This window comes from Abramis brama, assembly GCF_963993115.1.
Source record: "Abramis brama genome assembly, chromosome: 8".
Classification (NCBI taxonomy): domain Eukaryota; kingdom Metazoa; phylum Chordata; class Actinopteri; order Cypriniformes; family Leuciscidae; genus Abramis; species Abramis brama.
This window is the reverse complement of record NC_139970.1, coordinates 6,832,920-6,856,623: the sequence shown is the minus strand read 5'-3', so window position 1 is coordinate 6,856,623 and position 23,704 is coordinate 6,832,920. Positions and strand designations below refer to the sequence as shown.

At 42.1% G+C, this 23,704-nt stretch overlaps 1 protein-coding gene across 1 annotated transcript in view; it reads right to left on the bottom strand.

Moving 5' to 3' along the window:
- Positions 1-220: 220 nt before the first annotated feature.
- Positions 221-23,704, bottom strand: part of LOC311087813 (sacsin-like) — a 48,158-nt gene continuing 24,674 nt past the window's right edge. The window contains 4 exon segments of the mRNA XM_084121284.1: positions 221-11,485; positions 11,591-11,679; positions 11,777-12,021; positions 12,025-13,205. Of these exon segments, the coding sequence (XP_083977410.1) occupies positions 642-11,485; positions 11,591-11,679; positions 11,777-12,021; positions 12,025-13,205 (12,359 nt within the window). The 3' untranslated portion in view covers positions 221-641.

The window sequence follows — 23,704 nt, the reverse complement described above, 5'->3', positions numbered from 1 at the left end:
CAGTTGGACACAGTTACTTTATAAATACAAGTGACTTTTACACTTTTTAATGTCACATTTTGTAATATTTGTGTTGTTTTATTTTTTGTAATGTCAATTATTTTCTCATCAATGGGCAAAGGACCACCTGATGCCAAAGGTGGATTTGGATTGTTTGTAATTTGTATTTCAAATTCATTCATATTATTTGTAGTTCTGTCATTTAGTGAATATTTGGTTGACACAGCTTTGGACTTCTGTTAATATTTCTTAATAAAAACCATGCTTTTAAATGATTTACATTGAAATTTTAATTCGAATGTCAAATATACTGCACATTTTGCAGACATGTTTATCTAAAGTAACTTACATTGCATTCAAGATATAGATTAATGTAATTCTTTCCCTGGGAATCAACCCATTACATTGGCATTGTTTTACTGTTTGCTACAAGACTGCCAAGTATACAATAATATAAATGCTAAATATAATAGTAAGCAAGAAGAGAACCAGACTTAGAATGATCAAAACATGATTACAAAGATATAAGAATTTCCAGTATGCATGGTAGGAGTACTAAACAGATAAAAAGATCAGCATTGTTACTTGAAAAGATCCTCATGATCGTCTCAGAGGAACATAGTCTGTAATTTCAAGCTACTTCAAGAAATGTATTCTTCTATATTTTCTAAAAGCTTTGTTGCAATATCTAGTGCACTTCTAGCTTTATCAACGCTGAACTGCTTGTTTGGAATGTGAGGAAATGGGTGATAGTTCGGATACTGAGTTTTTTTGCCATCAACACCAAGTTCAGTCAGTTGCCTCACAGTGTTTGGTAAAGAAGTCAACTGTGAGCTGTAATGGGACACCTGCTGAGCAAGGCTAGTTATTGAGCAGTTTTTGGGATGTTCTCCACTTCTCCTGTACATTGCTGCTATCAGGGCTTTTTCCACAGCCTGATGCACCTTAAACAGACACCACTCTGAGCCTTCTCCTCCAGTGGCATTGTGAGCTGCTCTGATGTCACATTGAGCCTGTTCATACCAGCGCTTTGCCTCTCCTCTGTTTGGCCTTGGTGTTTCTCTGTGGTATGACCAAAAGTTATAGTGGCTTCTAGAGTAGTTCTGATAGAAACTCTCGCGTCCCCTCCTGTGTCTTCGTGCCTCTGTGTTCCACGTGTTATAGAAATCTCGAAAGTCTCTCCAGGTTGAGGATGTGCTATGTGTAGTTTTCCCTTGTTGTAGTTCCTCAATTCTGTTTTGCAGGTATTTGAATGCCTCATTGGCAAGTTCTTCATTGCCTGGGTTTTTGTCTGGATGCCACTGGAGGTAGAGACGTTTAAGGGCTTTTTTTTTGTCCTCACTTGACATATTCCAGATTTCATTTAAGCTTTGGTCAATTTCTCTTTTGATTTCTTCAAATGTCCCCGGAAAGACTCTTTTGGGTGGAGGCCTGGATGTCAAAAGATCTATATCTGTACAAGTGGATGCTGTTGACACAGTTGCCTTCTTTTCCCGTTTAAATTGGTAAAGGTCAAGAGAGCTTACTTCAATGAAGTCATCAATGCCAACTTGTATTTTATATCTGGCAGGAAATTGTCTCATTTGTCCCAGTGGATCATCCAGTCGGTTGATAATAATGGCATAGAAATATTCACCGGATTCATCCTTACTGAAGCCAACATACTCTCCACTTTCAAAGTTGTTGAGGAAGTTCATATCAAGGCAGTCATGCCATTCTTCAGGTATGAGACATCCAGGTTTCGGTAAGGCATCATGTCCTGCCTCGTGGCCACTGTTATGAATGCCATTTTTTGCCAAGGTTTTCTCAACATCCTCCATGTTATCACACAGAAGAAGTTGCCCAAGGACTAGAAAGCTTGAGGTGGTCAGACAGTTCTTTAGAAGAGCATTGATTTCTTTAGTAAGACACATATTAACTTCATTTACTACTTTTGGGACCATGTCATCATTGTGTTTCAAGTAGAAACTGCATCCATCTTGCTGTTTTTTCACATAAACATCTGTTTCAGCCTTAGTACCTTCAAGTGGCTCATGGTTTAACAGAAATTCAGTTTGAAGAGTTTTGCAACAGATAATCTGAATCTTAGAAAAGATTTCTTCACACTTTCCTGCAGCTTCTGACTGTGAAACCCCACCTTTGCTGTCTTCTCTGATGAGACAGACTAAACCATGAAGAAATGCAGCAGAAGACAAGTGTTTGTCAAACCAGCCACTAAATTCACATTCCCCTTCATCGCAATATTGGACACTTGCTCCCTCCAGATTTTCAGAAATTACATCCGAGAGAAATTTGGGGCGAACTTGCTGGGGAAGGAACTGCAACAATGTTTGATGTTCATAGTGATCATTTCCAAGATGACAGTAGTTTAATTTTTCCAGCAATTTCAGCTTGGTTTCCAATCTGCCCTCGAGTCTTGCAGGCTGGAAGACTGTGTCGTTGAAAAACAAAGTAATGGATTCATAGAGTCTTCCATCTGTTGATGGAAGATAAAGTAGGTCATTTTGGAAAAAGGTTTTGTTCTGATCCTCTTTAAGCAGGCAAAACAGCTGTTGTACAACACGCTTCACAGTTATCTGCTGGTTTGCCTGAAGGCTGTCTTTGTCAGAACTATCAGAATAGATTTCTTGAAGAACAGTGATAAATTGATTGACAGTGGGCCTCTCCTTTACACCAATCTTCTTAAAGAAATCTTCAAATTTCATATAATTTGAGGGAATGCGGTACAAATAAGGTCTAAACTCAAGATCATCAGGTAGCACAAGTGCTGTTTGTTTGGCCTTCACAAGTTTTGTCCTGTTTTCCACCAAGATAATGGGGAGGTCTGAGAACAGAGAGGCATCAAAATTTATTGACTGAAGGTATGCGTATGATTTGCTAAATATTGTGTTTCTTGTTTCCAACAATGTGTCAGTGTGACACTGAGACATACAGATGTTTTTCAGATTAGCAGCTATTTGTCCAAGGGTTGGAGTCTCCAAGGCTCCGACATCTGTCATTTTCTTTATGAGTTGTGAAGAGCAGAGTTCTGAAGGTAGGATTGGCATAGATGTCCATATCAGATAATGGTGATCAGTGTCTCTGCCAATAAGTGATCCACTGATTGCAACAACCTCCCTCTCTTGAGCAAATGCCTTGTGATAATCACAAAGTTTTTGCTGAATTTGCATTGGGAAGATGAATTTAATGTTAGCAACTCTGTTTAGCAAATTTGAGTTTTTGTCATTACTCTTTGACAAAACACTCTTGAGCAAAAGTTTTGATCTTTTCTTAAGAACATCCAGAGGAGTGCTGCCTCTTGTTTCAGATTCAATTTGTTTTGCAAACTGAATGATTTCCTCATCAGACACTTCATGTTTCAATCCAAGGCCCTTTAACAGACGATGTGCTTCTGTACGTTTACCTTGGAAATTTTCCCAAAACTTTTCTGGCACAAATCTCTCTTTTGGAAGCATTGCACTGTAAAGGGATACACTGTCATCATAGAAGTATGAAGCCACCTGAAGAGAGCCATGGATGTCTCGAATAAATCTGACATTTCTCAATGCAGAGACAATCCTGGGGTCCACTGATCCAAGTTCCACTAAAAAACACATTAAATCAAGAAGCTTGGCCTCTTTCATCATGTGCACAGAAGGAAGAATAAACTGTACACAGAACTCCAGATCATCTAGAATCTGTATGTTTAGACATTCTGCCAAGACTAGGTTCACCAAAGTGTTCTTAAGGAAAATACTGTCACATCCATCAACATGGTACAAGTTTGGAAAGTCATTCTGATGCTTAGAATTCAGAATGAAAATCATTCTTTGTAAATCAATCCTTTCTCGTTTTCCTGTTATTGACTCAAACAAGGGCAAGGACTTGAGCATACCCACATGTACACTCTTCTTTTTGGAATCTCTGATCCCATTCTGTAAGAAGCGTTGAAGATCTACACATTCATCTGTAGAAAGCTCCTCAAACTGTGAATGAGGTACATGATAAACCTCTTCTAAAACAGCACTGCTGTCTCCTGTTTGCAGGAGTTCTGGATTCATATACATGAAACGGAACTCAAGAATGAGACCAATGAAAAAGTCAGAGTCTAATTTCATGAACCCGAGTTTTATGAGAATAGAAGCTATTTTTTCATCTGGCTTCAGAATCACTTTTGATACGTTTCCCAATGTTTGTAAGAAATGTGTGTTATTTTGACTAGGGCAAATGACTGGTAAAATAGGACTGTCATCAAAGTGCTTTTTTATCTCAGTGAAGACATTCATATTTTCATTTTTGTAGAATTTCTCTTGATCATCAAAGAAGATCCATAATGTTTTCAGCCATTTGATCGTCTCTGCCTCTGCTTTGTAAAGCTGGCACCTTTGATCAGGTAATGACTGACTGAGGAGTTGAGCAAGTTCTGGTTTCAAATACGCTGCTGCTATGTCAATTGATAAGTCCTTAATAAACTTTCCCTCACGCAAAATTTGGACATGACTTCTATTGACATAACTGTCTGCAAACATTTCCTGATGTCCTTGGAAAAGACTGCTAAATTGGGATATCAGCTTTGGGGATTTAGAGTCGAAGACTCTTAACATCTGATCTTCTGTGAGGAGAAGAGGCAGCCCATTGAGATCATGGACATTTTTCTCATCAGCATTTGTCAAGCAGTAGCTCAGAAGTTTTGAACATCTTGTTTTGTCTTTGATCCATGTCTGGTTGATGGGCAAAGGCAATCCACTAGTTGTCTGGGAAGGATCATTCAACGATCTTTGCTTCAAGAAATTTATCACTGTTGAAGTGCTGACTTCTGTCACATTCACACCAGCTGATTTGAAATTCTCTTTTATTTCATTAATTTTACTTGAGTTTGGCACTAATTTCATGCCGATGTCATCTAAAATTTTGAAAATTCCATCATTGTCATTTGAAAAATATGGACAATTTTCTGAATGTGGTTTAGATGGACTGCACCAAGTAACTGTGTATTTTTTTTGTGAAAGATGTGATGACTCAACAGAAACAGCATGTACAGTGGGTATGACAGGAAGATCACGTTGGCTGATTGATCTATAGACCTCATGGATCATCTCATGCCAGACTTTGTCAACTTTCTGTGAAGTGCATGGAAAGTACTTAAGGCAAGAAGTCTCTAGTTGTGACTTGAGGAATACAAGAGCTGTAGGTGTATCCTTCATGACTGAACACAGACGTAATAGCAGATCAGCATAGAGTGGTGAAATGATGTTTACTTTCAGTGACTGGTTCCACTCAGTTTTCAGACTATCACCATCCTCTTTCCACAAGTCCCTTCTAGAAGAGTCTACTTCAAAATTTGCATTCACATGGACTGGCAAACCAGTTTCTCCAGGTAATGGCAAAGAACAAAATGCCCTGCCAGTAAATGTGTGGTTAAATGAGCTTTTCCAACATGCAGCAAGAGCAGCTTGAGGAACTTTAAAATTATCCTGCTTGTTTATTTGCTCAAAGTTTTGTTTTGAAAAGCTAAAGCACTCTGCAATGACCCACTGACTTTGTTTATTTCCAGATGAGATTTGCAAGCCATAGATGGTTTTGCAGGGTTCTGCTGTTCCTGACATCAGGGAGTCTCGAACATGTCTGTGAAAATTTCCCTTGCTTAACATGCTCTTCTCTGTGTGTTTCTTTTCAATAAGGAATGAACTTTTTTTCCCCTCTCCATCTTCACTGATCTCCAAGAACTGTATTTTTGTGATGTGTTTCAAGAAGAGAATTAGTCCTTCTGGATCTTCAGTCAAGGCATAGTAAAGTTCCTTCATGTCACGGTCTGTGACTGTGTGTCTAGATATTTCAGATTTTTCTGCCATATTCTCTGTCCTGAGAGGGAGCCTGAACATGGTTCCAGAATTGAGTGGAAACATTTCTGGAAGAAAGGTATGATAAACATCCTCAAAAGACTTTTTTAATTCATCATCAACTGAAAACATGCAGCCTGGGGACTGTTTTGTTATGCCTTCCACATATTTTAGATTTGGATCAGAAATGCAGAGCCATTTGTCACCGGTCAGGATAGATGGACAGTCTGTCAAATGATACACAGAATTGAAGCCAAGTCCATATTTTCCAGTTCTGCCTAAAGTACCATGTTTTCCTCCTTCCCCCAGCTGTTGAATACCTTGCAGATCATCATCAGAAAATGTTCTGTTGTTGTACACACAAAGAGCCGGGCCTTGAACCAGTTCCCATTTCTTTCCAAATATCTTTTCTGTCTTATGTTTTCTTTTGTCCCACACAAAGTGAATTTCTGTTGCCTGTGCATCATCAGCATTTTGAATGAGCTCTTTCAGAATATCCTTTTTAGAGGGATATGCATCAATTATATTTTTTATTCGGACAGTTAGTTTCTCAGTTTGTCCAAATTTTTTGGCATAAAGGGAAAATCCACTGACTAGATGATTCTTCAAAGTATGGTGTCTTGTTGTCATTACACCAAAATGACAGGCCACAGGCCGAGGTATCAGATCATGGGCGAGCTTGACACCAGCTGAGACAGGCATCCATGGGCTGTCATTAAATCTCAGCTCTTTAGAAGATGTCAACACACCTCTCTTATCAGGTATGAGAGAGTTTGTAAGCTTTTCTTCTTTGATTTTGTATAGCCCATTTATGAGTATTGCAACACACTTATGGAGGTCTGACAGGGAAAGAGGTTGAGATTCATTTAAAGCCTTAATTTCATCAAGTGCAGCAACAAATTGCTCTTTTGTGAATTGTTTGTTGACACCAAGGCAGTCCCAGAGCCTCTCGAATTTGGAGAAGATGACTGGAAGCACATAGAGATATGGTTTCTCCTCAAATTGTTCTCCTCTGGCCACTGACCTCACATTTACAAAGTGATCCTCAATAAAAATGAATGGAAATGATTTTGCATGACCACTAATGGGATTGGGATCTTTCTGTTCCAACAGGTAATTGTTGAGATATTCATAGCAAGACTGGGCAATGTTGAAGATAGCCGTCTTTTTAATTGCATTGCAGTGTTGGTGTGCTTTTAACAGCTGCTGAAGAACCGTCTCAACTGGTGGATTTGTCAGTACTCTCAGTTTTTGGAGAACTGGATCATAATTGTGTATTTGAAGGTTTGAATGATCAACTGTGAATCCTGTCATGCTTACTAAATTGAGACAACTGTCACTGTAAACTTCACAGGGTTTTTTAAGAATGGTGGCCTTCTTCTTTTGCTGAACTAAAGGAACTAAGGCAGGAAGGAATGGTATTTGAGACAGTGTGTGCCAGTGCAGAGAATTCACATCTTCTGAGGAGTCTTTCATTGACTCCACAAGGCACTGAAGACGTTTACGATATTCAGATTTATCCTGTTGCCAAACACTGGTTATCTTCTCTGCTCTTTCTATTATGTCCTCTAAAGGGAGGTGGTCACTCAGCATTCCCAAATCTGAAAGTCGTTGAATCCTTTTTGGTGAGAGAAAGTCATTTTCTGTTCCTTCAAGAAAGCGTCCTTCCTTAAGTTCATACAAACAAGCCATTTTGCCAGAAGGATTCACAAGTCGCTTGATAAATTGAAGCTTCTTACAACTCTGTGTTGGAATACAAGGGTAGCTTTTCAGTAGGTCATCAACAGCAGGATCATTCAAGTCAATGGCATTCAGCACAAGGGTATTTCTGCTGTGTGTGTCCACAGAACTCAAGTTCTCAAAAACAATGTTGTAAAACTCAGGCCAGTTGATTGTTCTTTGTTTGATCTCTGGCTCAAAGCCACAATCGATGAAACTCTGTCTTACCCATGATGGGAGAGAAACAACACTGGAATATGAAGCTCCCAAGCTCAAGAACACTTTCATGGCAATGTCTCCAATTACTTGGCTCTCCTCAATTTTTGGATTCAGAAATCTCACATTGTCCATAGAACACCAATTATGTCCATTGCTGAAAAGCTCCAGAGATTTGCCATTGGCATTCTGTACAACTGCTGAGTAGAAAGACTCAACCATGGGTAAAAATGCTTTGCTTACTCTCTCTGTGTTAGGCCAGAATGTATGGAAGGAATAGTTCTGGATATGTCCATTTTGGGCCATTTTTGTCAGCTCAAGCAGTGTAGTGATGTAAGCAGAGGTTACAGCATCTTTCAGTAAAGCTTTGTTCCACTCAGACTTCACTCCTTTTTCCCACAGACTTTTCCTATTAGATGTGACTGCAAAAGTTCCATTGACATGGACTGGAAGACCCGTCTCAATTGAGAGAGGAAGAAAGCAAAAAGCCTGGCCTTCATGCTTCAGGCTTTCATCAGGGGACCATGCATTAGTGTTTTCCTCTCTATGCAAAGGTACAGCTATACCTCCAATTGGAAATGAAAATACATGTACTTGTTCAGTTCTTCTCTGGAACATTTGCAAAGAATCATGCGTCCCAAAACATGAGTACAAAAGCCAGTACTGAGTGAAGGATTTATCTGAGTTATCCTGAACTATTTTAACAATGTGTGCTCTCTTAACATCAATAATGTTGTGGCATTTCATATCACTATTTCTGAAAGTGTTCTCGACCTCTTGTAGACGTGTGTCATTCGAGACAGCAAATGAATTCATGACTTCTCTGGATATTTTGAGAGGAGTCTGAATCTGATCATTCCATGGAGGAGTCGATGCGTTTTCAGGGACAATTTGAAGGGACATAGATGTAATGCTCTTCAGAAATAGTAGGTGTGTTTGTGAGTTGTCAGTCAAATGATTTTTAAAACTCCTAATTCGCTCTTCATCATATACCTTTGAACTGATCTCTGACTTGTAGGCCTCCTCCTGAGTGCGAAATGGTAATTTAATCAAGGTGCCATTGTAAGCTTTCTTGTTGTTTTGCACTGACAAATCACAATCAAAAATTCCTTCATAAGATTTTAACTGTCCAGGAAACCTTTTGTACAGTCGTTCCTGGAATGGGTCAAGTTTAATTCCTGGGTTTCCTTTGCTGAGAATGTGCTTTTCCAAATGGGTGACATTTGGATCAAGTATGAGAAGGGTTTTTCCACTCAAAATGGAAGGAATATCACTCACATGGTAAACAGCATTAAATCCAAGCCCAAACTTTCCAATCATCTCGACTTTTTTTTCCTTTGATGCTGATCCCACTTTGACAATGTTTCTCCAGTCTTCTTGTGAAAAAAGCTCATTGTTGAAGATCCAAAGGCATGGTCCATTGCAGAGAGCCATTCCATGATCAAAGAGAGATTCAGGGGGGTCTTTGTGTTTTCTGAAGTCAAGGAGGAATTTACATGTGGTTGCTCCAGCATCCTCAGCATTTTGTAGGAGTTCTTTGAAAATGTCACTTTCTTCATCATACTCTTTCAGAATGTTTTTAATTCTTTGAGTAATTGGTTCAGATTGCCCACACTGTTCTATACCAAAGGACTCTTCCTTTGCTTGTATGAGCTGTGGTTTTAAGATGCGAGTACTTAAGGATGGGACTTTCAACCATTTTGCAGTGATGGGTAGAACTTCTTCATGAATGACATAGAACTCCTCATTGTCTTGTTTCAGGTCATCAAGTCCTTCAGCACTGATGTCACAGAAGACTGTTTTGGACAAAGACTGCAGAGTAAAGTTTTGATTTTGTGCCATGACAGGCACAGGGGTACTGTCCTTTAAAAGCTTCCCATTCTTTCGCATCCAGTCAAGAATGGCAATTGACACTTTACGTTCTGTCAAGTCTCCATGAGGAGGATACCTGCAGTCAATTCTTTGTTTTATGTCATGGAGTATGTCTTCAATCTCTTCATCGGACAGAGTTTTCTTCACCCCAAATTTTGTTAGCAGGTTTTCATATTGCAAAAACTCTTCAGGCACTTTCTTGATGTAGGGGCTTAGATCCAATTCAGGTGGATAGGCTAAAACTATATCTCCTGGACAGACAAACTCACTTTTATTCCATATCCAGGGGATGCTTTTTGTGTCCATTATATCTGTGAAAATTACGTTGTCTTGCATGAATTTGTAAATACAGTGCAACTCGATTTTAAGCTGAAAGTCTGACTCTGGGTCAACCATTGATCTCAGTGCAGAGAGGTTCTCCAAGACTTTTTCAGCAGGAGGGGGCTCATGAAGTCCAAGATTTATGCAGACATGTCCTGTTAGCTCAGAGGTAAGTGGCATTACATATCCAACAATTGAAGAATACTTTGAATCCCGTACTTCAGATGGCTTATACAGACCTCTCTTGAGATTTCTACAAATGCTTCCATTCAAGAACTTTGGATTTTCACAGGGCACCCACTGCCTTTGCTTCAGCTCTTCTATCTGCGCCTTGGTGAATTTTGAAAGGAAATCATTCTCATTCAGGACTCGAACAAGAGTATGTGCTTTTTTGAATGCCTTATCTGGTGAGTGGACAAAAAGCTTTTCAGTATGATTTATGACTTGGAGTATATTTTCTGTTGATATTTCTTTTTGCTCTGTCCTCAGGCCAAGGCGCCGCAAACTCTGAAGCATTTCCTCTGTCTTTGTGTAAATAAGTGGGGGAAAGAAATCTGCCTCAAAAAGGTCCTGAAATGTCCTGTTTCTTGGATCAAAAACGTTTGAGGCTTGTTTGATTTCTCCCTGAATTGTCTCAATAAAATTGAGATGTTTGGTTTTCGCAAGAAGCTGCTCACTTTGTGAGAGTAGAATGCTACCATTAGTCAATATCCAGATCATTACTGTCTGCTCCTCACCTTTTTTGAAAGAGGCTGTCTCAATAGAGTCAACCAAACAAACAGCCAACTTAGCGGCATCTAAGAGTTCAATATTCAGAAGAGTCAAAAGTCTGCGATCAGCTTCATTTGCACACTTTACAATGGTCTCAGGCATTGGCAGATCATTTGGAATGGCTGGATTGGTGGTTGAAACAACTGCTTGTTTTGATTGAACTGCAACATATTTCCCAGACATCATTCTGAAGATTGGCAACATGGAAAGCAGGATCTTTTCAGCATTTGAGAGAGAATCCAAAGAAGAGAGGTACACTTTCAACTCCTCTTTTTCCTGTGATGAAGCAGAGGCAATTCCTTTGATGACCTTATCTCTGTGTGAGTTCACAAAGACTTGTAGAACACTTCTTGGTGAAGAAGGAAGAATATACCTCTCAATGTCATGATGTCTAAGACACCCATCTCTTTTTATGACTGTACACCCCACCATTCCTAACACTTTCTGAACATGATCTGACAAGCTAGATGCTGTGCTACTCTGAAAAATCAAAGTTGTGTTACTCTGCAACCTTGCTAACAGTACAGAATTGCCTGAACTCTGTAGTGGCTCCAGTGGTATTAAAGGAATGTCAATAAAGTTGTTTAACTCAATCAATTCAGTGCTAAGAAATTTCCAGAATTCAGCCAGCCAGCTCTTTGGTGGATGATGATCTTCTGCTGTTTTCCATGTCACATGACCTTGGGTCACCTTCCAGTCCATGGGTAAGTGCTTCTTGATAAGCGCAACAACATCTTTAGCATCCAAATTGATTATGTTGTATATGTCTGAAAAAAGGTGACATGATTGAGACCAAATTTCACAAACATGTATGATATTGATTCAATATTTTATAAGCACTCTCGATAAAATATATGAAACGGTTTTCTTACTCATTGTTGCTAGTTTCCTTAGTTGCATAGTGCAAACATGGCTCAGGTCGTTGGGTATAAATCTTTCTTTACAAAATGGCAGCAATGTTCTAAACAAAGAAAAAAAATATTATTAGAACTTTGAAAACACAATATAAACACACCAAACAATTCAAGTAGGAAAGAGATAACTGTATCACACCTTACCTTGGAAACTTTTCATTGTTAATCAAAACAGTGTTCTGCAATTCATTGCTAAATGAAGTGAAGGTTCCATCACTGAGAGGCAGAAGCTTAAGACCTTGTAGCTCTGTGTACTTCTCATCACTGAGAGCAAATTCAAGAAGAGAGTATCTGTCATCTTTACTGAGGTTTTCCTCCTCACATCTGTGAAGGACATTTCTAACATAAGATGGAGTCACCCATGTCAAGGAATCACTTTCAGGGAAGATTTATTGAACATCATTCAAAATATTTTCTGGGACTGTGACCAGATTCTCTCCTTCAGCAATCAATAATCTTGATATCGCAGACATTGTGTCACTACATATATTGTTGACTGGAAAAACTGCATCTGAGGGAGACACCCATATTTTCTCATCTTTGGCAAGGTGAAAGATCTTGTATTCAATTAGACCCTTCAGAGTGTCTGTTGCAACTTCATGCCATCTGTCTTTATGTACAGTCTTGGATAGGTCAGGCCAAAGACTGTACACAGTGGCAGCAGGCAAGGTCGTGTTTCTGGATAACTGAATGGCATCCAGGATCATCATAAGATATACATGAGGAAGAATATCTTTTATAAGTAGCTCATTCCACTTTGCAGACTCGTCGTTCTTCTGATCCTCCTCTTGCCACTTAATGAACCTCCGATTATCTGTCAGGCCAAAGCAAGCATTGATGTGAATGGGAAGCCCAGTTTTGTTTGAGTCATTATTTGGAAGTGGCAGAAAGCAACTTAGTCGCCCATTGCAAAGTGATCTGTCGTCATCTATTCGAAAAGCTGCATCAACTTGAGGGTAGAAGCTCAGCTTACTGGCTAGAAAGTCAATCTCTGGTTTATATCCATGTTTCAGAAGGCAAGGTGTCACAAGCCACTGGGACTTTGTTTCTTCCATTTGATGGGAAATGTGCGATACCATTTTCAAACAAGTTTTTCTGTCAAATGATTCCTGCTTGACATGAGAAATGTCCGTATAAAATTGGTTTGACGCTGAAACATTTAGCCTATTGTTGCAGAAGCCATTGGTGTCAATATGCATCAAAGTAATGGATGACACATTTTTCAGGAAAAGAAGACTGATGTCTGCATCAGCAATGAAACTGTCAAAAAGCTGTGTAACTTTTGTGGAGTCATACAAGTTATCTGAGATCTCAGAAGCCTCATTACGCAGAGGGAAGCGGAAAAGCGTTCCTTTGAAGTATTGCTCCTCACTGATGACCTTCTCCCAGGAACAACTGATGACATGACTGACTACATTTTGAAAGGGCTGGAACTGATCTTTTAAGTTCAAAAGGCTCTCTCTGTCCTCTTCATCATCTAAAGACCATCGATAGCCTTCTTCATCATCTCCGAACATCATCTTTTGTGGGTCAAAAATGGCTAGGTGTTCAGAACTGAACACACATGGCAAGTCTGTAAATAAACAATAATAATAATTATAAATATTGTTAGCGTCGCCAGTGTTACATGTCAGAATCCGACACCACAAGTACCCTGAGGGACATTTGTTTGTAAAAACTGATGTTGCAGCTGATCAGGGGTGTCATTTATAAAACTGTGTGTAGGATCCTTACTAAATGTGTATGTGGTCCCGAAAGCCAAAAATGGCATACCAAAAAATATTTAGACTTATAAAACTTCCTTTATAAAGCCCAGTGTTTAACGGTACAAGACATTAGGAATATGTGAGATACGGATGCGCTGTCACATTCCATTGCTAAAAATCATTTAGTAGCCTATATCTTTGCTTTGTTTTTGAATAAATAAATCAAAATTGTATAAAATAAATTTTTAGAGAAAGTTTTTCCTCAATCTTTTCCACTGGCCAAATAGCATTTTTAATTGCTTTATATATTTAATGCAAACAAATAGGCCTTATTCTGCATTATTGATTATTAGTTGCACAAAAATATTTTCTCAGACCATGAGTTCTGCTATTATCATGCGCTTAGCAATCCTCACTGTAGTTAAAACATTAAAACACAGCATGCCACAGGAAAAGTGATCAAAATCATTGCATCCCTTACAAATATTTATTAGAATATTAAAAAAATGTTAGAACTTCTCATTAATGATTTCATGTAATTAAAGTTCTTAACTCCATTAATAAGAATGGCATATTTAATCTAAATGTGTGTAGCCAAGTCAGTAGGGGGCGCTGCTGAGGGTATCTGTAGAGGGTGTAATTTCCCTTTAAATATGCCACTTCCTATGAGTGGAATGGTTGCAGTGCCTGAATTGTTTGGCATGGTCACTGGAAGAACAAGCTCTGTTGATTTGTTTTAGACATGTGGTCTAAATGCCCTAATGCTGGTAAGGTTTGACTGGATGAGTGGTGGACACTGAGTTACCATTGCAGCACATTACACGCCCTTACGTTGGCTATGTTGAGCGGGATGAGCGATGGATACGAAAGACTCTTGTACTTCCGTTGGCTTTTAAAATCAGCCAAAAGGCAACTAAGAGTTTGATTTGCCTTGTGCAACTGATCACTGTTTTCCCTGCCTTTATTTTGTTTTTTATGGTTTTGTGATTTATCTTTATTTCTTCTGGGTTTTTTTTGGCCCAGACTAGTGGTGGGAGAAAAAATCGATCCATTGATGCATCGCGATTCTCTCTCCAACGATTCTGGATCGATTCTGAGAATTTCAGAATCGATTCTGAGCTTAGTTTATAACCAGATGTGCGATGACGCAGAGTTTGCTTTAGAAACACCCGTCTTCTGCTTGCTAACAATTCCCCACACACGTACCTTCAGTAAAATAATATTTAATAAAGTTCGGAAAGGTTGAAACGAATTATAAGGACATTCACAGGCTTCATTGTACAGGATGCGCTGTGAGAGACGATCATGTTTGATGTTACACTTGAAGTGTGCTGTCTCGCGCGTCGATATTCTCCTTAAAAATGCTCTACGAAGTCATCGTTTATGTGGTTTGGAATGCAGTGGACTTATATATTTAAAATATGAACCTCGCTAACAGAAGGCTGCTTTCAGTTTCAAATGCTGATGCGCGCTTTGTGTTGACTGCTCGCGCATGCGGCTGTGCGACTCCGTGTAAGTGGTTTAATATACTTGTGCAAAATGAACGTAAACACAGCAAGTTATGTCTTAAGGGATTAAACGGTGAGGACAAACCACATTACTTGTATTTAAAAAGAGATCCGAGCGTGAATGCAGCTAAATAGATATCTAAGATATCTCAGTCTAATAAGATGTCAAAGTAAAAAACAAAAGTATGATGAAAATAAATCACTCACAGTTCTTGAATGGAAAATGTTCAGATAATCTTAAATACTGAAAGCACTCTTCTGTTTCTTTGTCATTTGTTTCTATGCTTCTCTTTATTAGGCTATTTGCTATTTATATGGTTTGAAGTTATATTAGTTTAAAATTCTTAAAATAAAACTGTTTTAATGTTTTATTTATTTTATTTGTAATTAAAAAAAAATAGACTACGTTCTGGAATCGGATCGTGACTCCCAGAATCGGAATCGGATCGGATCGTGAGGTGACTGAAGATTCCCACCTCTAGCCCAGACATTAATTGGTTGTATTTATATTTTTCATAAGGTTTATTTTGTGAATTAAAGCTAGGTCATTATTTACATGTTCCATTATTGAAACTAAGGGGGGGAAGATACTCACTTTGATTCACCAAGTGTGGTGTGGAAAGAGTTTTGTGTGTAATTGTGCATTAAGTTTGCTGTGTAGGAAATTTTATTTCTTTTGGGGTTGTTGTATTTATTTATTGGTTGTGTACATTTTCTTTTTGAAGTGTTGTCTCCCTCCATAGTTACTTGTATTGCCATCCTGTGCTAATTAAGTTTGGCCAGCTTTTGAGTGGAATCAAATGAGACCAGAATTCATGTATTTAATAAAAACTATGCTTTGATTTGATCATCACTTTTGCCTTAAGTTTATTCATTTAATTGGATAGCCGAGCGGGGAACCCCTTAGTGATTTGGGATCTCCTACCCAACCAAAATTGGAGTGGCGTAGTCAAGAGCAGTTACAAGCACCCCTATTGCCCCATTACATGTGCTTATCAGATGTAAAACATAGTTGAGGATTTAAAGTGGTTTTCCTTCATCTGCCATCAGTCCCTCAGCTCACCATCGGTGTCTCCAAAAGTTGTGTACGCAATGGCTAAGAGTTTACTTACAGGTACACTTATGGCGCTTTTCCACTGCATGGTATGGTACGGCTCACTTTGTGGCACTTTTCCACTGCATGGTACGGTACGGCTTGCTTTAAATGGTACCACCTCTGTTGAGGTTCCAAGCGTACCGTACCGATACTAAAATGTGGCATGAAAACACTGCAGATCACCGATTGGTCGGACAGAATCGTCACTACCAGCGCCATTGTATTTGCGATACAAGACACCAAACCCGCTAGATTTAAATAGCCAGTAACAACCACCGCTGTAGCACCTATTGTTAAACTACTTGCTTGACTTTCTTGAAAAAGAAGAAAAAAAAACTTCACAAAAAGAAATGGCTGAATTGTGGTGAAGTGCAGACATTCCTCTCGTTGGTTGCCGCAACAATAACGATTGGTCTATAATCCCACCCACTTTGAAGCGGTACTAACTGCAGTGGAAAAGCAAACCGAGCTAAAGCGAACCGAGCCATGCCGGGCCGAGTCGTACCACGCAGTGGATAAGCGAAGTGAGCCGTACCATGCAGTGGAAAAAGCGCCATTACATTCTCTCATCAAGTTTTTTTAATAGATCACAACCTTTGGAGTACGCACGTTTCCAGCCCCATTTTGTGCATATGCCATGTTTATAAATGAGACCCCAGGTCAGTCAATGACGTCATTAGTAAAGAATTAACTGAGTGCTGATAACCTATAATTAAGGATGCACCAATTATTAAAATGTTGCCCAATACAACAAGTCAATATTAATTCTTTCCCCGCTATTGACAGAATTTTCTGGCTTTTTGTGTTTTCACTGTTATACAGTAGGGGGTGTTATCTCAACTAGTACAGAATCTAGAGATCATAACACAGGAAAAAAGGAGCAGAAACAAACGATAAAAGCATTGCATGTGCACGTTGTATTCTTTGAAAACAAAAGAATTTAGATTTTTTTTTTAATGAAACTTACCCACATTCAAGTGATGATAAAAAAGAATGAATGCTAGAATAAAACTTTTTTTTTTAAGCAGAGGCTCTGTTCTTTATTTTGATATACAATATTGAATGTTGAAATATTCATGACAAAATATTCTGGGCGCCATGAACTTTTTGTAAAAAAAAAAAAAAATCAAAAACGCTGGCGGTGGCTGACAACTTTTATTACCCCTTTCTCTGCACCCCCCATTTTGGAAATCCGACTGTTATTAATAATATAGAGATATATAATGTTAAATGTTAACAATATTTATTTTAAATGTATAAAAAATTATGTGGCTGTAGTGTAGTAACTTAGAAACACAATGAAGCTGAAGCCACAAGTTTACTTGAGTTTACTTAATTTAAACTAAATTAATAACATTCTTGCAATATTTTCCTGTTATCTCTGTAAAGCTGCTTTGAAACAATCTGTATTGTAAGTGCTATATAAATAAAGGTGACTTGACTTGATTTGACAAGACTGGTCATGCTTCATTTAAAATCTGAGAATGTTATCTCTAAAACTATGAATTTTATGAAACATTTTCTAATACCATGTCATGTGTTTTTTTAGAGAAGGCAAATAAAAAAAGTGCCCCCTGTAAGCTCCCTTACAATCTATGGTCTATGTCTGGTGTGGTGAACTGCCCCATTCATGTTCCTATTGTTCTCACTTGACAAACTGTTCTCGCCTCTGCAGGGTATGAGACCTAATCTTCATTATTTTTCTATCATTATTCTTTTGTTTTTATTCTTTAGTGTTCCTTTATTCTGGTATTACCCGGCTTGCCCATCCACATCACTTTGAATCCAATATACATTTATCCACCTATTATAAATAGTCTTTCTAGAAAACAAAACATTTTCTTATGAACTTATGTAAATTCTTCTGACAAAATGCATCATGAAATATAACTGCACCTGTGCAGCCGGCATTAGAGCTAAACCTAGCATCAAACTACATAAGACAATTTATACGATTAATCATATGCTTTTACTCAAAACTCGCTCCCACACAGCGGCCGCCGTCTGCCGTCATGGATGACGACGAAGAAGCGGCATCTGTAGAGGAGGACAGCTGCTCTATCCTGGCGTCTGGCAGTGAGGATTGGTCGAGCTCTGTGGATCTCGCCCCCTCTGTTCGCTAGCCTTCCGGGAAAAGGGCTAGCATCGAAGCAGAGCTGACGTGTCTGCTCACGCAGGCAATGGAGAGCCTCGGCCTCGAGTGGTTGGCGCCCGCGGAGCCAAAACTACATAAGCGCACAACCGGCTGGATGTTTTTTTTCCTGCAAGGGGACCGCGTTTGGCCGCCTTCAAGACCCGCGCCGTTTCTTCCTGAGCTTCATGAAGAACTCGCAAAGTCTTGGAATGCCCCCTTCTCAGCCAGGATGCGTACCTCTGCCTCGGCAGCATTCTCCGTGGTGGACGGTGCTAAAGGCAGAGGATACCATTCTCTTCATCTGGTGGAAGAAGCTGTAGCGGCCCATCTTTGCCCGCCCTCTGCTGGACGGCGCGCTAAGACGGCGCTACCATCCAAAGCTTACCGCATGACTTCAGCCATGCACAGTCGCGCTTACACCGCCGCTGGACAGGCTGCATCGGCGTTGCACACAATGGCCACCCTGCAGATCTTCCAGGCCGACCTTCTCCGCAAACTGGATGAGGGAGGACCGGAAGCTATCAGTTTGCCGGATTTAAGGAGCGCCACGGATCTTGCACTCCGCGCCACTAAGTCCGCTGCACAGGCCATAGGGTGGAACATGGCCTCTCTCACCGTTGCTGAGAGACATTTATGGTTGACGCTCTCTGAGATGCCGGACTCGGAGCGCGCCACGTTCCTCGATGCCCCCATCTCTTCTGCCGGACAGATTCGCTGAGGTGCAGAAAACGTCACAGGCCATGAAACATTTTCTGCCGAAGCGCTCCAGCTGCGCAACAGGCCGCCTCACAGCGTCGACAGGCCTGAGGCCCGAGACTGCGTTCTCGCTCTGAAGATTGAGATAAAGCCTGAGGCCTCAAAGTCTTCCTAGCCCGCCTAGGAAAACGACGGTGTTCAAGTCCCGCTGCGGCCAGACTTTCACCAAAACTTCTCGCTCGTTCAGTTCCAGAAAATGCGACTGTTCCAGTGTATTCTGCAGTAAACAAGCCGGTACCACGGCCCGCTTGCCTGCACACAAATGCCGTTTTTACGGCGACCCAGATGAAGAGTGTATCTCTCAAAGAGTGTATTTCCTGGTATTCTGGCCACGGCCGATAGTGTTATGAGTGTAGTAAAAATGCCCACTGCCCAGTACTCATTCCTACACACAAGCACAGCCCGCCCCACAGGGCTCGCACACATACAATCGACTCATGTCGATAGAATAGAATAGAATAGAATAAAATAGAATAGAATAGAATAGAATGAAGCATTTATATAGCGCTTTCATATGTACTACTGTACACCCAAAGCGCTTTTACAATCATATCAGGGGATTTCTCCTCAATCACCACCAGTGTGTATCATCCACTTGGATGATGCGACGGCAGCCACAGTACAACGGCGCCAGTGTGCTCACCACACACCAGCTATAGGTGGAGAGAGAGTGATAGAGCCAATTCAATGGAAAAAGGGATTATTAGGAGGCCATGATTGTTAAGGGCCAATGGGTGGAATGTGGCCAGGACACCGGGGTTACACCCTTACTCTTTACGAGAAGTGCCATGGGATTTTTAATGACCACAGAGAGTCAGGACCTCGGTTTTACGTCTCATCCGAAGGACGGTGCTCTTTGACAGTATAGTGTCCCTGTCACTACACTGGGGCGTTAGGACCCACACAGACCACAGGATGAGCACCCCCTACTGGCCTCACTAACACCTCTTCCAACAGCAACCTGTTTTTTCCCAGGAGGTCTCCCATCCAGGTACTAACCAGGCTCAACCCTGCTTAGCTTCAGTGGGCAACCAGTATTGGGCTACAGGGTGACATGGCTGCTGGCTGATTGTGCATTAAATGTAATGAATGTGCCCACGACCCAGTGCCCACAAACACTACACACTGCATGTCTCACGGTTTCTGTAAAAGCGAAACCAACACACATACAGTCAGCTCAAGCCGACGGTGTTTTCAGTGTAGTAAATGTGCCCGCTGTCCCGCGCCCACATTCACTCACAGACATGACAAGCCCCACGGGGTTCCCCCCACTCACTCTCTCTCAGCAAGCCACCATAAGAGAGTCGAGCGCGGGCAGACTGCCCGCTGTTATCAGCACGCCCCCCGCCTCGAACGCTGCAAGCACAGTGTTACAGCATACCGAAGCTCTCCGGCCGCCACTATGTCACGGCCAGAGCCCAGATCTCATTCAACCCCTAGCTATTCATGCAAATGCGTGGGCAAAGCTTCCCGGGGTATCAGAATGGGTGCTGAACATTATAAAAAGAGGCTATTCGCTAGAGCTCGCTCGACGCCCCCGCCGTTGCGCGGCGCGAATCGAAACTACGGTAGAAAAGGAAGTAGCAAAAATACTTTGAACCGAAATTGCGCAACTGTTGAGCAAAGGGGCCATAGAGCCTTTATCTCAAGCTCAGAGCGAAGGGGGTCTGTACAGCAGATATTTTCTGGTACAGAAAAAAGACAGGGGTCTCAGACCCATTCTAGATCTAAGACAGCTGAACAAAACGCTTTCGAAACGCCGGTTCAGAATGCTCACAACCAGGAAAATCCTTGCGCAAATTTGCCAAGGGGACTGGTTTATGTTAATAGATCTGAAGGACGCGTATTTCCAAATACAAATAGGTTCACGTCACAGGCGATTTTTGAGATTCACCTTCGAGGGCCAGGCATATCAATACACAGTCCTACCGTTTGGCCTGTCTCTAGCACCCCGTACATTCACGATGTGCATGGACGCGGCGCTCGCACCCCTGAAACTTCGGGGAATGCGAGTTTTGAACTATTTGGACGATTGGCTGGTTCTAGCTCAGTCACACTCAGAGCTCATAGAACACAGGACCATATTACTCGAACATCTCGAGAATCTGGGTCTCAAAGTCAATTGGGCGAAAAGTTCTCCCAGTCAGAGAATATATTTTCTGGGCACAGAACTGGACTTGCTGTCTATGACAGCACAGCTATCGCCGCAGCACAGACTGGATATTCAGCACATGACGGAAACCTTCCGCTGCGGCACTATAGTCCCGCTCAGAAAGTTTCAAAGGATGCTGGGTCTCATGGCCTCAGCATCATCAGTACTCCAGTTGGGTCTGCTTTGCATGCGCCCACTGCAGTTCTGGCTAAAAGCGCGAGTACCGCGCCGAGCGTGGACCTCCGGTCTTTCTCGCCTCAAGGTCAATCAGAAATGCGTCTCAGCTCTGAAACCTTGTATAGCGATCGACTGGTACCAGTCAGGTGTAAGCCTGGGGACTTCCTCGAGTGTAAAGGTGGTGTCTACGGACGCCTCCACCTCAGGATGGGGAGTGCTGCTCGAGGGCAGACCGTTCTTCATCCAGTGGTCAGAACGGGAAAAGCTTCTGCATATAAACTGCCTGGAGATGATGGCAGTCGACAGCGCGCTGAGGCGCTTTTGTCCCCAGATAGCAGGACACCACGTCTTGGTCCGTTCGGACAGCGTGTCAGTGGTGGCCTATATAAATCGCCAAGGAGGTATCAGGTCCCGAAACCTTTACAGGCTGACGGAGCGCCTCTTGGTCTGGGCTCAGCACAATCTGCGCTCGTTGAGAGCAGCGCACGTGCCTGGCCACCTGAATGTGGGACCAGACAGACTTTCCAGGAACAATGTTCCAGCAGGAGAATGGTCTCTACACCCGCAGACAGTCCAGCAGCTGTGGGAGACATTCGGCAGAGCAGAAGTAGACCTGTTTGCGTCTCAGGAAAACGCTCACTGTCTGGAGTTTTTCTCCAAGAGCAGGGATGCGCTGGCCCATGTCTGGCCCCACTGCCCATTCTATGCTTTTCCCCCCGTCACGCTCCTGCCTCAGGTATTAGAGCGGATCAGGGAAAACGGATGCTCAGTGCTACTAGTGGCTCCGTTCTGGAAGAACCAGGCTTGGTTCCCGGTTCTGATGCAGCTGACGAGCACTGCCCCATGGCCAATACCAGTGAGGAAGGACCTCCTCTCTCAGGCCAAGGGCTCGATCTGGCATCCTCGCCCGGAGCTTTGGTCCCTACATGCGTGGGCCATCAACGGGTACCCGCTAACCTCCTGGTGGGAGTGTTAAACACAATCATGCAGGCTAGGGCCCCCTCTACGAGACGGCTCTATTCCTCAAAATGGTCTGTGTTCTCTAGCTGGTGCACAGCCCGTGGCATGTCACCCACAAATTGTGGGGTGACGGAGGTTCTCTCCTTCCTGCAAGAGCAACTGGATAAGGGCAGAACCCCATCCATGCTCAAGGTTTATGTGGCGGCCATAGCGGCGTTTACTAAACCGACGCTTGGCCAGTCACTTGGAAGGAACGATCTGGTCATTCGCTTCCTTAGAGGAGCTAAGAGGTTAAATCCTCCCAGACCTCCCTCAGTTCCCATGTGGGACCTTTCTACGGTCCTGGAAGCCATGAAAGGTGCCCCATTCGAGCCAATCCAATCAATAGATATCAAACACTTGTCTTTCAAATGACTGACAAATGACTCGATAGTCAAATGACTCGAAAGTCATACTCAAACCGAGGCACGGGTACGTTCCGAAATCCCTCAACACACCGTTTAGGGCTCAGGTGATTTCCCTGTCGGCCCTGCCGGTCTCTAATGAGGAGAAGGACGCAAGCTTCCTTTGCCCGGTCAGGGCATTAAGGGCTTATGTGTCTCGCTCGACTGTCTTCAGACAGACAGAGCAGCTCTTTGTCTCGTTCAACGGACGTTCTAAGGGACTAGCCATGTCGAAACAGAGCCTATCCAGATGGATAGTTGATGCTATAGCGCTGGCTTACGCTTCTAAGGGCCTGCAGTGCCCGTTAGGTGTCAGAGCGCACTCCACAAGATGCATGGCCTTGTCGTGGGCTTGGTCTAGTGGGATTGCCTTGCAAGATATCTGTATGGCGGCAGGCTGGGCCTCTCCATCTACATTTATAAGGTTAAGGTATAAGGTTTATAAGCTGCTTTCGGTCTAATAGATCAGTATTGTCTGCCCCGATGCTACCGGCCCAGAATATTGAAACTGCTTGAGCGACGCTCGCTGATCGATCATGCAACCCTTTGGGCAGTGTGTAAGACCCATAATATTCATCAGACCAGGCAGAGTTTTTTTCGCCCTGGCTGTGTGGAACACTATCAATATAATTGCTCCTTATAGGATGCTATTTATTACAGAAATGATGCTATTCTAGCCTCTCTTCCTGGACTCTCTGCGAGTCCCTGATGATCATGTACTATATGAGCCCCGGGCACTTGCCCTTGGGACTTTGGTATTGGATCTCAGCACGCACAACGTTTTACACTGTGTTCCCATAGCGTAAGATATTACGCAGTACGAGAGAACCTCTCATAAGAGAACGTACTCGGTTACTAACGTAACCTCGGTTCTCTCTAGAAGAGGGAACGAGTACTGCATATCTTTGCCATGCCTGCAACACGCTCTGGTTCGCTTCGGCGATGAAAAAACAGATTACCAGCCTGTCGAGCTATATTTATAGGCCCAGACCACGCCCGTTTTGGCGGGACGTGACGCAGTGGGCGTGAAGCGCCCCCATTGGATCTGGCGTCACGATGGGGCCTCTCGATACGCTGCTGCAGTTGCCGCAGGACAGCCAATAGGCGCGAGCTGTCTTGCCTATGTCTGCATGCTGCCGC